The 14,821-nt window shown below is 38.0% G+C and overlaps 1 protein-coding gene across 5 annotated transcripts in view; it reads left to right on the forward strand.

Annotated features, from left to right (window-relative positions):
* Positions 1-14,821, forward strand: part of LOC139140908 (PDF receptor-like) — a 114,369-nt gene that overhangs the window by 52,953 nt on the left and 46,595 nt on the right. For 3 of the 5 annotated variants that reach the window (XM_070710386.1, XM_070710383.1, XM_070710384.1), the window contains exon 2: positions 1,553-1,670. In XM_070710386.1, coding sequence (XP_070566487.1) covers positions 1,598-1,670 — 73 coding nt within the window. In that variant the 5' untranslated portion in view covers positions 1,553-1,597. Of the gene's footprint in view, positions 1-1,178; positions 1,404-1,552; positions 1,671-14,821 lie in introns of those variants that run through there. The other 2 variants (XM_070710385.1, XM_070710387.1) reach the window with 2 other exon arrangements.

Raw genomic sequence — 14,821 nt, forward strand, 5'->3', positions numbered from 1 at the left:
CGTGCTTTCGAATATCATCACGGACGGAACGACGTTAACCTGAGATCCCAATATTCCGTGTGCATGCGGCTTGCCGTATACGTTGCTTCAAAGCAGTGTTTCAACTGACATAATGATTCATGTCAAAGTCATACTACAGGTCCACAAGGCAATATCGTGGTTTACAGTCAACTAGGGTTCCTAAGGCATCGATGACATGTCATGGCTAAACACTCAACATGAGAAGCGTAACCTATAATTCCACTTTGATGATACTCCATCGTGCAGATTATAAGTCAATGATCAAGCATAATAAAACCGCCGATTTTGTCGTCCTTCAACGAACTACTTCACGCACAGCGCAAATGAGAAAGGTCAAGAGACCACCAGAATATGTTGAAACTGAATTTTAGCCGTTTACTGAAAGATGAGAATCTAAAAGTGATATTTTATGCCTGTGAATTAATTTCATCGGCAGACAACCATTTGTGTCGTGCCCTATTTCGAGCTGTAACTGGCGAAAAATCAGTCTGAATATACCAGATATTGCTCAGAACCTTCTTGTTAATGCTCTGGATATCAATTGAAACGCAATTTGACAATTTGTACATCTGCGCCTACTGCCTACTGTAACAGTATATACTCAGTGGTAGATATCAGTTCTCCCCTTTTGAACCCGTCGTCTGTTTGATGTAGCCCATGTATACGTATACTCTGTCGTGTTCCAGCCGTTAGATATTTAGGCAGTTTATAACCTCCATGTCCTGGGAACAATAACAGTTAAATATAACAAGGAATTAGGTTAAATGGAACTTTATCAGGAGAACGCCCGATGTTGCACAATATTGTGATTAATAAATAGGTAAGGTGATCATGATGATATTAGCTGTATGCTATTGTAAGTTGGAACGTTGTACGTGCCCAAAGCATTCTTTCTGGTATTTGGTTATCAAGAGCGATAGACCTTTCAACCGAGCTGACTAAAATAGACTCCTTTCATCCCGAAAATTATAAATGCATTATTTAGGAGATGAAGCAAGAGTGACAGTTAATATTGTAAAGGGGTGATATGAATGATAGATTTAGAATGAATATGCAAAACGTCATTTGAGAATAATATAAGCAATGCGAGCCTACAAGCTGTGCCTCATACACACCCCATACGCATGCGTATACGTGTCCAATAAAGCTAGAGCGAGTACTTGAAAACTGACTGTCGTTGCGTTTCCTCGATATTATTCATTTTTACGAGGAATACGCAACGAATTTACTAGGAGAACTGGATCCATGTTGTAACATTTTAATACATGTTTGGATCTTTGGTGCTGGCATGGCTACTCTGAGTTGAAAACGTCCAGAAATTGTGAGTTCATGGTGTTAATAGTCATCTTTATTCTGTTTGGACGTAAAGGACAGAAGAGAAGGTAACTTGATTCTAAGCAATGCGTAATCTGCCTATCTGGTAGAAAGTCGCTTTGCTGAATACAGAGTCTGTATTTGCAATCACACGCCGCGTCTCGATTCCCATGGTGTTTTCATCGTTAATGCTGACTTATCTGTTATTTGTCGACAGGAAGACGAAGCTAATCAGGTCGCTTTAGAAACCTTAAGTTGAACGATGACGGCCGAGGTGGTAGCCAGCGAAGAGGAGTGTATTCGGCAGCTCGATCTGTACAATGGAACCACAAATGGTAAGGACAAATAGTTTCTTCTGTTGTGACACCGTTACTGTTTTTTTCCGATGCAGCTGTCAGCCAGTCCTCTCCATATTAAAAGTGTTAGTAGGTAACCCGATGTTGACCTGCAGTGTTACTATGCCGAGTATAGTCTCTGTTGGCGCCCATTCATGCGTGACTGTTTCCTCGGTGACTTTGACTTTGGCAATTCATATGAGGAGCATGCGTACCGCTTGTTCACATTCCTCAATAGGAAAGTAAAATAAAAATATCTAAACAGGTCGATCGACCAACATCATGGTACATCGCATCCGTGTCGATCAACGACACACTACTCAACGTATCAGTTGGCATTTCAAAAACCCTCAAGGCGACTGGATCCGCTTATACTCCATCCTTCAGAGACCGGTACAATAGAGTTCTAATGAAATCAAAGATTGCATGCTGCGTTGACTTTTGGTAATTCTGTACTATTCTAATATTTTTTAGGTTACGATACTGAGTTTGCTAGATCACATCTTTGAGTGCTCAGAAATACTTAGATCTGCAAGTCAGTTTGTATAAGTGGGCTTAGCCTTATTAACAAGGGTAAAAAGGCTAGCGCCATTCTGTGCTTCACGGTTGTATCGCTAGAACAATTTCATGCAACTGTGTCGGTGCGCCTTTGTTTTTTTCACTGTGAGAAACGAAAGGAAAAAAATGTATGCATGGGTATTGACGACTTAGAGATTTGCAATCGCAAGTTGTAAAAGATTAGGAAAAATGCGCAAAAGTTGATAAATATTTGCAGCTTCGCAAAAATCATTCAAATGAATTGCAACTGAGAACGTGTGCTCTTGAACTTTAACACTAATTAATATCCATGGTGAAAGCATGCTCCTCTGCCTTCTCCTAAAACAAACATGCCAGATATTGGATCGCAAACAAGAAATTCAATGTCCTATTTTTTGTCACCATTGCAAAGATCTCGAGTCCACTCCCTTCAGGCATCATTTATAGAAAACCTTTCTTGTAGGGTAGAACCCTTACTGACAGATAAGTCATAAAATATCCAAGCTAAAAGGTTTGCACGGTAGATAATTGCGTAAGCCGGGCGGCCAATTTTCTTCCCATGAAGTTGATCGGTGCGAAATAGCTTCCACCATCAGTGTTTTGCATCAGAAGCTATTATTTCGCGATGTTTTTTAAACAATTAGGAGACAAAATTACGGTTCAGGCTTACCAGTGTGATCCGAATAGCTACGTAATGTAAAACATTGGTTGGAAACGTAATTGATGTCGACGGGGTTGAAAGAAAAGAGATGTTGATGCAGTGACCGTCTATATCGTCGGCCCGTTCTAGCAAACAGTTATTTGCGTTGGTTGCGGCGTGGATCGATTGTTCAATTCTGATCGAAGGGCGAATATCGAGTTCCTGCGAAAATCACCAATGAACTTTAAAGTTTTGCAACTTTTAAATAATATAATTCACTATTGCGTAATGTGCGCATGGTGTCTATCGCGTGTCTATCGCCGGTAAACGCTCTGTCCTCCTCCCTTGTACATAAATTACGAGTTGACAGGTGACCTTTATGTGCAAATGTTACATGTAAAACTTACACGGTGACAAGCTGAGTTGGGAATCTGCATTCCATAATCGACAAAGATTATGGCAGCCATGACTGAAATTTCACTCACTTGTATTAGGGACTCGATGAAAACGCGAGTTGAAATGAAGCATCTTGCAAAGCTTTGACAACTTAATGCGTCTTCGCAGACATGGTTGTATAATTTGCCTGGCGAAATGACAATGAAAGGAAAAACCACATCCATAAGTCTTTTCAATACTTTTATTATTCTCTTTATTGATCACTAGACATCTAACTATGCACGCGTCAGTCGAAGAACGCACGCGTAGTATATATATATATATATATATATATATATATATATTATATATATATATATATATATATATATATATATATATTGGTGTGACACTGTATCTGTGTATCTGTGCCTGTGTATGAACTTTTTTCACAAAGCGTTCACTTTTGTTACGTGTCAGGCATTAATTGTAATCGTCATTGTCTTGCCAATAAGAGGAAGTTTTATGGCAATTTTAATCCACATTTCATGAGGCCTCAGACGGTTATAAGTGCTGGACATATTAACGACAATGATTAAAACTTTGCCTTTGGTAAAGGACTTGGCGTTGGCAAGGATTCAGTTTTTTAGATACATAGTACCGTTAGATTGATACCGTTTGATCTATCAAACCGGCCTTTTTCCTTCTACTTCCTTTTCTATGTTATCAACAATTCACAATATCACTTAGAAGCGCACACATACATTGATCGCAACAACAAAATACAAACGAAGTTAAATCCTGGTCATTTTGGTTTCTACTACGAAACGATTTGAGGACGGTAGCTAGACAGGGCACAGAATTTCTCGTTTACAAATATACTATGTATCAAACACCTGTAGAAACATGTCGCTGGCAAAAGATATTGAAAGGAACAGCGAAAGATGGATGATTTTCATTAAACTAGCCAAAATAACCCCGGTTTCTTTATCTAAAATATCAAAGTGATACGGCAACACATTACTGTTCACGTGCGGGTTTATAGAAAAAACTATGAGTAATTTTTTCCACTAAATTAGCGTACCCGTTCCGTTCTCCAATCCACAGGCTATGTACGAATTGATGTCTCTATGACATTCAACACGACGATTGGGACTATATGTTATCGGCGTAACCGACACAACCTTTACTTGCTATTTACTTAGTAGCTTAGTAGCTTCTTGAAATCTTTTTCGTCTTATCTGTGCAAAATGCGCGTCTGTCTTCGATAAAACACTAGTTTGTTGCTTCACAAATGATAGTTATCAATTGGCAGATACATCCACGTCCAGAAAAAAACAGGTCTGGACAGCTTTTTACCCTTGTTAACCACAATGTCTTTCCCCTTCGCAATCAATCAGCAACTATTAAAATAAAACTATTACCATTGTTGTCACGCTTCATATATATTTGATTTACTGTTGCTATGGTTGCAAAATAAAAAAGCAGGCTTCAAAATGGTTGAAAGGGAAACACGACCCCAAAGGAGTAAATTTATGATTCACAGACAATTATTTTGGTGTCTATGGTATATGTACCATTATTCAGCGAGGCAGAATAGCATCAGCGCATCAGGGTCTAATAAACCTTCTCTATAATAATGTATACCATCGAATACGTTTGAACTTCAGCAGGCTAAATATTTTGGTCGTGCAGCAACAGACCAAAAAGCGCATCCCGCTAAATGGACTAAGACATTTCAGTGTAAAGAGCATACTCTGAACTACTTTCCATTTGCGTTAAAGTAAATGGAAAAACCGCAAAAATTGCTGAAATAGAATGGTTCATTCGTGAAATACGAACGGACACACAGGATGAGTATACGTCTGTGAAAAATGATCCGTAGCTGTAGAGACAGGAAAACTACACTGCTCTATTTTTTCAGCGCTACATCATGTTTGTACCGTACGCGTCAACAGTGCTGGGGATCGGATTACCATCCGCCGAGTTCTCAATTCTACGGTCGAAGAGATTTGAAAATAAAAAAATCATTTGAGTCGGATTTCAACAAGAGTAGTAAACACGCAATTGGTAAGATTGGTATATGGATTCGGTCGTATCATATTCAAACACCGCAAGCAATGTGCCGGACAAACGTACCTAGTACCGACTCCAATGCACAACGTTTGTTTTCGACGAAGACACACTGCATGTTTTAAGTTTAAAGACAGAAGCTAAACATTTTTTTTTTTACCTGCAACTATAATTCGGTATATTTTTTAGGAATCACGATTCTCCAATTTCAAGCTAACTATCTAGCCATTGATTTTTTGCACTTAAAGCTAAAGCTAAAGCTAACGGACTTCATCTAAAATACGTGTATCAATTCGACGGCTACTCAAGCATGTCAAGCGCTCCTGTGTGTCTTAACAGATATGCCACGATGATTGCCGTTCGGATATTCATCGAAATTGAACTAGCCGACAGAATCATAGTCTTTTTTATGCATAGGGAATCAATAAGCTTCTCCTTTATGGGCCGTTTATAGTCTTTTAATCGACCCATTCCTTGTTTCATCTCCTTCGGATGCATTCGTTCTTTACAATAAATACTTTCTGTCCATCACTAGAAATCGATCGCATATTGAGGCAATGGACAGGATGTGAGATTGTCTCGCGAGACTTGATCCCTCGGTTCAAATGATATCAATTGTAGCTCATTTCATGTAGGGCGGCTAGGTCTGGTTATTGGCTGTTACATTATCATGGGAGATTTCTCTCTAATTTTCTTGCCAACCCTTTGCGTCGATACAGTCGCTCGATTACATGTAAAATGTAATTCTGTTTGTGGAAACAAATAATTTTGCCATGTCTTTTTTGAAATTTTTTGGAATTTCAAAGTCAAAGTAAATCTACGAAGCATATCTGCAACATTCCGTTTTGCGATTTTAATTCGAAAGACATTAAGATGTGGTGCTTCCGAGTTATTTGTCCCCACGTTATATGTCATTGCGTACTGTTCTACATTTTATGACGCACTGAGAGAAAAATTTCGATTGCGTACCACAATTGTCTTTCTATCTATAGACTTGAAATACTGGTCATATAGCTACACCAATCTTTGTCTATTGATTTCATAATACAACAACAACCTACGCCTTTACAAAGTTACCCGTGCTTCAGTCTCCTAAATGTTAATTTCCTACTTTTTATTAATCTGTTGCATCCCGCAAGTTTTATTAAAAATACGCAGACGCTTTTCAGTAATATTGCCGAAAACACGTCATTTTGTCATAAAAAATTAAATCACGGAAAAACGACCACGAATAAAGTTTAATATTTTCATTATGTCCACATAAAAATGCATAAAAATTCTGTTCGAACTAATCGAGATTCCTGGCTTCCGCTTTTTTATACGAATTCAAAGCACGTAGATGCCTCTAAGTGAGAATAGTCGCAAAACATTACGATGCATGAATTTATCATACATGCTATGCCAGTATCACCATTCTCCTGTTGTTCAGGGAGTACTGAGATGAGCCCGTATTTTTAACTCGTTAACATGTTAAAATGTGAATCATATTTTCACTGTAGCCGGAACTACTCACAGCAAGGTGTACGCGTGACCTTCGTTGGTACTTTTTATACGTACATAATCAGCTGAGCGAATGACACTCCGAAACGTCATTTATAATTATGGTCAAACTTTTGTTGTTTACATTCAGTTCTGAGGCATTGCACAAGTACAGTTTTGCCAAAAACAAAGAAACGGACACTGAAAATTTTGTACGAATTGTGACACCTTTTATCGTTCACGGCCGGTCCCACACCGTGTTTTCATGTCGCCTACGCTGCTGAAGAGTACAGACCTGGTCGACTGTGTATCATGACAGAACCGCAATGCGACAAGTTTCCAGTTGACGAGTTGAAACATCTTGGTAGCGAATTATATTCAACATAGCCATAAATGAGCCGAAGTATCCAACTACACTGAAAATACTTGCGACCGCTTTGTACAGTGAGATTCGGAGGTCATGATCATGTGGCAGTTCCGTGCAGGTGTTGGATGCAATGCGTTGAAAGACACTTCCAATAAAACCAAACTTTCGTTTAGGTTGCTAAAGGTATTACAGTCACCTGCTCCAATTTTGCCACGGTTACCATGGAAAGAGAAAACCTAACCAATCACAGATTTTAAGCAAAGGCCGCTTTCTAAAAACAGCGCCCTCAAATTGGCATTTTGAATACCAAGGAACTCCCCTCTGACCATATATGGGCATATTTAGATTACAGGTGACTGTATACCTTTAAAACAAGTTAAGTTTTATATTTGCAAGCCAGTAACGAATATATACGAGCAGACGATGTCAATGCCTTTTAAATATTTTATTTGAACGGCAAAAACATGTACATGAACGAGTTACGACGCTGTTAACAGTACTAACTTGAGGTTTTCCCTGATCAGCTCATAAATTCCTTTCTAACATGGTAAATTCAACATATTTGACGTCTAAGTATAATTCTTGGAGATTCATGTAATCTGACTGGTACGGCTACTATATCACTTTGTAAAAATAGATGTGGTAGAGCTCTGTGCGCTGAACGGTTTACTCGATCGGGCTTGAAATCGAAAGCTGGCGCGAGTATTTTGTCCCAATTTTTGGCAGGCCTCATAACTTTCGCGAAGGTATGTGATTCTTTTTCAAATCGCGAAAAAGCACTGTTTTGATACGCTCCAGTCTATATCTTACATCTACCCCAATACTAAATTTAAACATAAACGTTCTACAAATTGTGAAAACCTGTGTCGACATCTTAATATTTAAATTGTTCGCTCTAAAAGTTTACCATAAACCCTCCCTTGAAGTGGAATTGCCAAACAGCGGAATAATTTCAACAAGTGATACGGTTGCAATCACTCTGTAGCAGCCAACCTTCTATCAGTACGGAGGGGAGCAAGCGAGGTCGATTTCAGTCGATTTCGTCGCTAATTTCGGAACGCCCGTAGGAAAACAGTCATAACGAAAGAATGCATGTATCATAAAGTGGTTATTGCACGAAGTTTGGTCGATACCGCGTCGTATCCTCGTGATGTGTCTTCATTTAACTCGTTGCTGCTCAGCTTGTCAAAATACGGACGTATAACTCGATACGACACGGTATCGATCAAACATCGTGCAATAACCCCTAAGTATTTTTGGTATATTATTTGCCAATTTATATTCATATACTTGTCGATTGCTTTGGAAGTACATATATACATAGATACAAAGATAGATACATAGATAGATACATAGATGCATACATAGATACATAGATACATAATACCTACATAATACACAATACATACATACATACATACATACATACATACATACATACATACATACATACATACATACATGCATACATGCATGCATGCATGCATGCATCTATCCATCTACTGTTAGCTTGATAGTGAGAGCTCAATAATCAGCCCACCAATAACTGTTGAGAGTCTAACTCTCGAAAGAAGGCGTGCAGTATGAATTGTCCCTTTCACAGTGTATCATCTTTAGAAAGTAAACTTATTTCAGACCCCCAAAAGTGGTATCATAACTAACAATATGGAAAAAGAACCAGTATTTTAAAAAATGGCAATCAGTTAAAGCAAAAACATTATGACGGACACATTGCAGCGTTGACAGGTGTCTGGGCAGGACAATTAATGTTCGAACTACATAATTTGTTGTTCTGGCTTTGACGAACCGGATTTTTCTTTCTAGTAACAGGGAATGGATCTCCAGTTTTACTGAAGTATAACTTCTAACGTGGATTCGACACTTATTAATTGTATTCCTAATAATAAAAGAAAATGATTAAGTAGAATCTCTAAAAGCACACGAATTAAAACCTCAATTAAATTCTAACAGATAGCCATTTTAACATCACTAGACATGGTATAACAACAGGCGTCTGGCGCCAGTGATAAAATACTATCAGCTTTTATTGAAAACAAGCCCTGTCGTATGATTTATTGCCGTACGATGCATATTAAACAACAAATGAAGGGTTTCTTTTGAGCTTTCATGAATTTTGCAGAGGAAATATCCTTGGCTATGACTGGCAAATGATAACTTCGACAGTATGCTGATCAGTCTATAGTCTACTAGACACATTAAGTAATAATCTGACTTTAGTCTATTCATGAAAACTTAAAAGTTGCCCTTTAGTTCAAAAGCCTTGTGAGCATCAACAGCTTGAAATACGATAAAGCTATTTTTCAGACTATGTATTAGCGATTTTTAATCAAATTTACTTTCTAGGGTATATTTAATTGATAATGTTTGTCCCAATTGACTTTTGTCCGTGTGACATACTGTTCTAATGCACGGTAGAATGTACTAATTAAAATAAGGCTGTATGTCAAACTTTATCTATGCATATCACCTCGAAGTGACGTTTTCTTTTTGTCAATTTTTTAAACATCGTATTTTAATGCCAACTGTCAATTCTCTGCAAATACCCACAGCAACTAAGAAACCGAGATACAAACTGTAATAGTACTTTTATTCGACCATTTTAATCTCGCCTTTCACAACTAGTGAGTTCTAAAGCTTGTCAATAAGGATTAAGGCGCTAGAACGCTGCACCTTGCCGTAGGTTTCCAAAGCTTACACGCTCATACTCATACTTTCAACTCAGTATAAAAATGCAGTTACAACTATTGTAGTGAAATATTAGATATTGGAGCTTAATATTTCAGGGCCATTGAATAACATACTTCTCCAAAAAATCCATAGTGTTTTTATATCTATTTTGCCGGGTATACTTAGGTCAAACACTCATCGTTTGTATTAGTTTGGTATGTTCAAAGATACTACAGAAAGAAAACGCCACTTTTAAATGTGGGGATCGTCATGATGTTCACATTTTGCTCTGTTCAGCTGGAGCATATGACTTCGTGAAGAGAAAGTTTCCACAGTTTTCCAATATTTGGTTATGCTTTTAAAATTGCACGGGAAGATAGAACTACATCAATAACTCATCATTACATAAACACTCAGTCCTTAGTTTCAATAATGTGCAGCATGTATGACAACTAAAATCTGCAATTACATATCGGGATACAAAGCCCTTCCTTGATACAGCTACCAAATGAACCAGTGACATGAAAGGGTCTCCTTTTGTGTCCATATATAGTGTCACCTCGCAATACTTTTGAGTCTTCAGTGATCCTGAATTGCCTTTCTCGGCTACGTAAATTGAAGATAGTTACAGATAGCATGAGCGTTTCTTTAAAACTTATGTGCTGGTCAGATCGAAACAGGATATGGGATCCCTGCATAGATACTGTTGAGACACATTATCTGTCAGTCTCAAATCAGATATCTCATCCTTCAAGTGCACTTGCAAATCGTTCCGCATGCGATTGAATTCTTCCCATTTGTAGGTCGATACTTGTTCCCATTATAACCACCAACATCTCTTGACACTGCTCCATTGATTGATTGACAATCCCTCACAGAAAAAGAACTCGTCGTTGAAGGACGAGATACGTCATAAACCTGTTGAGCAGTATTTGAGAAAAATGAAAAATCTCTCGCTATATGAGGTCAGGAAAAGCATCTACAAATTTTTCTTGGAAAATTTTACGCGAATATTTTCTTGTGTGATGTAAAATGACACCCACTGATGCAAGCATTTGTAAGACGGCATAGACATATTGAGGCTACTATTGCTTACATGCCGGCATGACTTCATGGCCTTGGTATGTGTACTAAGAAACCCGCGTCGAGGATGATGCTGTGTTCCGCAGTTTTTAATTTTGTGCATGCGCCCATAAAGAGCGGTAACAGCAACTATGTGGTTCTCATATTTTATATTGGTTACAGAAATTCGTACTCCAAGGTTTCAATTTTGAGTTGCGTTTCGTGCTTCAAATGCCTTCGTTTAACTGACATCCATTGTAATAAATGGTTTTGCTGCAAAACCTAAGGTTTCAAAGATAATAATTGCGTCATTTACGATTTAAACAGCATGGTAAACGTACATGTCAATCATCAGAGCAAAGCAAGCGTTACGATAACAATCTCACTGTGTTTAATAACACTTTGAAATATCACGGGGTTATTTGAAGGCAACCTTTCAACATTTATAAGTGAGAAACTAATTTTAATGGAAATGCAAATGAGAGCTGCAGCAACTTATGAGTTGGTGCATGAGCCTCGTCAACGGGCCCTCAGCGTGAAAAACGTCTCTTGAAAAAAAGAGAATTTCCACTGTTTTTATATTTCAAATATTCCCATTGCAAACTCAATAGTAGTATTCCGTTACACTAAAATACCACTAGCATTTACATGTATTTTGTGCACCCTTGACGTCGAGCTCTAGTCAAACGAACCGTCAGATCTGATTAATGTTTCAGCTGACGGTTGAAACATGGCTTGTTGTTGAAAAGACGCTAAAGGAAATGCATTAACAGTAACAAGCAGCATAGCGATGACCAAGCGACATTAGTTTAGTTATAATTGTCCCTAGTTTACCTACATTACAAGTATACCTTTTGATACTTAGTAGGCTATGAACATTTTGCTTGCTGAGACAGGATATAGTTACATTGAAAGTGACTTGATCATTTTTAAATATTAAAGGGATACAGTCGTTGGAATTGTGCTCAAAGGTCGTATGGGTCTATACGACCCATACGATTAATGCAAACACTGTATTCAAGGTACAATGGTGATTGATGAAAGTAAAAACATGTCTGTCTTAATCGACATAGTATAATTTAAATGTTATAGCTATGATGATTAGGTGTATCTAGATATCGTGCACGAAATACATAGTTTGTAAACAAGAAACTCGCACAAGCGCAGCTGTTTCCCTTTCAAAGCAGACCCACGTGTTACCTGTTCATTTAACTTGACTTCTTTGGCCCAAAGAGGAATATTTATAATAGGATCTTATTCAGCAGGGTACATATTTAAGTAATGCAATTGAAACTGGAAGTTAGAGAATTTGAATGTAATATTTCGATTACGGTATATATATATATATATATATATATATATATATATATATATATATATATATATATAAGAATATATATAGTTAAGAAGTTAGGAACTTTTCATATTGTATAGTAATCCCTGCCAAAAAAACGGGTAACGTTAGGCAATTTTTGAAAATAACGCACTACTGTAATGAATTTAAGGTAGTTTTATTGCAATAAGAGAAAATTAATACTTGTGTCTCGACACAAATTTGAACATTACACATCGCTGGTACTTTCTCAGAAACTTAGGAACAGGAATCGTCGATGCAGCTTGCGTTATGACAAGAGGTTTGTTGTACTTATTAATGAGGATATCATTTTCGTATTACAAAGTTTAGATTGGAACTTTGCATGTCATGGCTAAGGCCTAAATCATGTGGTTTGTTTTTCCATTGTAGAAATTTACTGCTATTCCATCATGGCTGACGACATCCTTCAATGTTAGGAATATCCATAGAAATAGAACGGGTCCATTTTGGTTTCTTGTAAAACTAACCAGTCAATACAAATGTATGAATTGAATTGTCAGGTAGATGCTATGCTTCGGCCTAAATGGAGGTTTATTTATCCAGGTATCTTGTGTCTTGTGATCACGTGACGACTCCGTACCAATTATGCCTGCCGACTGCCTTAGGGCGCTCTCTTTTTAAAGAGATCAAAGGGAAGGCCGTTGATGAAACCTTATTGAAGTCAGGATAGCATAAACCTTGTAGGTTTTTAGAACTAAAGCCATTTATCGAAAATGTAAGAGGTATAGCGAAGTCAATTGAAACGGGAATAGTTCTCTCTGGCTACTTACGCTAGCCGAATCGATTAAAGAAACCTGCTTCGAAATGTCCTACTGCTGTAATAGCAGGGGTAGCAAGAGAATGCCGACTGTCTTCCAACCAGTGTAATTGAGTATCTCTAGGTGTCAGTTTTAACATACGCGTTGGGAGCAGCTTAGTCTGGCAGAGACCCTGCGATTCGCGTTCTTCCCTGTTGGAACACGCGCGCGCCCTTCAGAGACGCGACGCGAATCCCAGGGTCTGGACGTTCTTGCAAGCGACCGGTCGGATTTCTGCCTGATCCGGGTACTTTATAGAACTCCACACATCCGTTAACCAAAAACAAATGACAAGTACCATAGCCAAATAAAATTAAAAATGGAAAATAAGACTATAACGAGTATATAGGTCTACCAGCTACTAGTATATATTCTCTCTGCCCAGTTAGATAGGTGTTTCTTTTGACGTCACTACCCTTATGAATATTCATAACTTGCAAGAACTGACAGTCGCTGTGTCTGGCAGGGCGTGCTCACAGCTGCACAGCCTTCGAATGCAGGCCCATCGCAGCGCCCACAAAACAAGGCACAGCGACTGTGGAGAGTCTAGGAGCAGCTCTGTCGACCTTACTGATATTTTACATTATTCGCATCTAGTAAAGTGTCAATTAAAGATAGGGGTAGCATCAAGTAATTCTGAACCATTTCTATTCCTAGCTTGAATTCTTCAAAAGATACTATTGTAACATATTGCCGTTACATAATGCGAAAGACCTGCCGAGAGGTATACTACTACGGGTGTCTTCATTGACAAAGGAAGGTGCAGGGAGTAGGAGGACGCTTATTTAGAAACAAAACGTCCTTAAGATTTTCAGATTTCACTATGGAAAGGAATGAATGTAATAGTCCAATGCGTTGTAATACTTAAAAATTGAAAGCGGCATTGAGATTTTGTCATAATTTTAGCAGGAGTCTCAAATTTTTCGATGACACCCTCGGTTATTTCGTCCGCGTTTTATGGATTAATTTGCGAAGATAAATGATCAAGTGAATGTATTACTCGTCGCATTCAATTTCTACTTGACATAGAACGCTTCTCGGAGATAGATAGTCGGATTCTCAAATTTCAACGGTTCTTTTCTGATCTATCACTTGTGGGGGCTCATTTTAAAGCTCTTGGAGGAAAAAAACTTACCCCCATATAGTTGACACAGGAATGGCGACCATTTTGAAATTCAAATATATCGCAAAATGTCCGATAATTTGTTTCGGTAGTTCTAAACTTTGACCCCCGATTTTTATTGTTGATTTGGTAAGAGAATGGTTGAAAGTTTTATTCAGGAAAGTTTGAGCAAAAGTTTAAGTCTTTCACTATCGAGGTACATACAACTTTAAGAAAAAGAAATATTGTACAAACTAGACTGGTCAAGGTAATGCTTTGCTCGCCCTATTGCTATATTTGTTTGTATTGATATCGTATAACTCTTTGTTGTATAGGTAGAGCAGCAAATTAATTTCGCAGCTTCTATATCAACACATTATTTCGCTATGGATCTAAAGAGAACAATGATATCAGAGTTCCAATGTCTTATTTATAAAACAGACATATTATTAAAAACTCCAGGCTATGAATATTCTTTTCACAATTGTTCGACAAGATAAAAATGAAGGCGAGGTCACGACTGCCATTACACACGCCATCCTCACATATTCAATACGACCCTCCGGCTAAACTCAATGAAAGCTCCCTTCTACGAAATACGACGAAGTACAACCTCATTACGATGCTGGTTTGATATTTGAAGTCGACTCATGTAA

Source organism: Ptychodera flava, chromosome 9 (assembly GCF_041260155.1).
Source record: "Ptychodera flava strain L36383 chromosome 9, AS_Pfla_20210202, whole genome shotgun sequence".
In the NCBI taxonomy this organism is placed as follows: domain Eukaryota; kingdom Metazoa; phylum Hemichordata; class Enteropneusta; family Ptychoderidae; genus Ptychodera; species Ptychodera flava.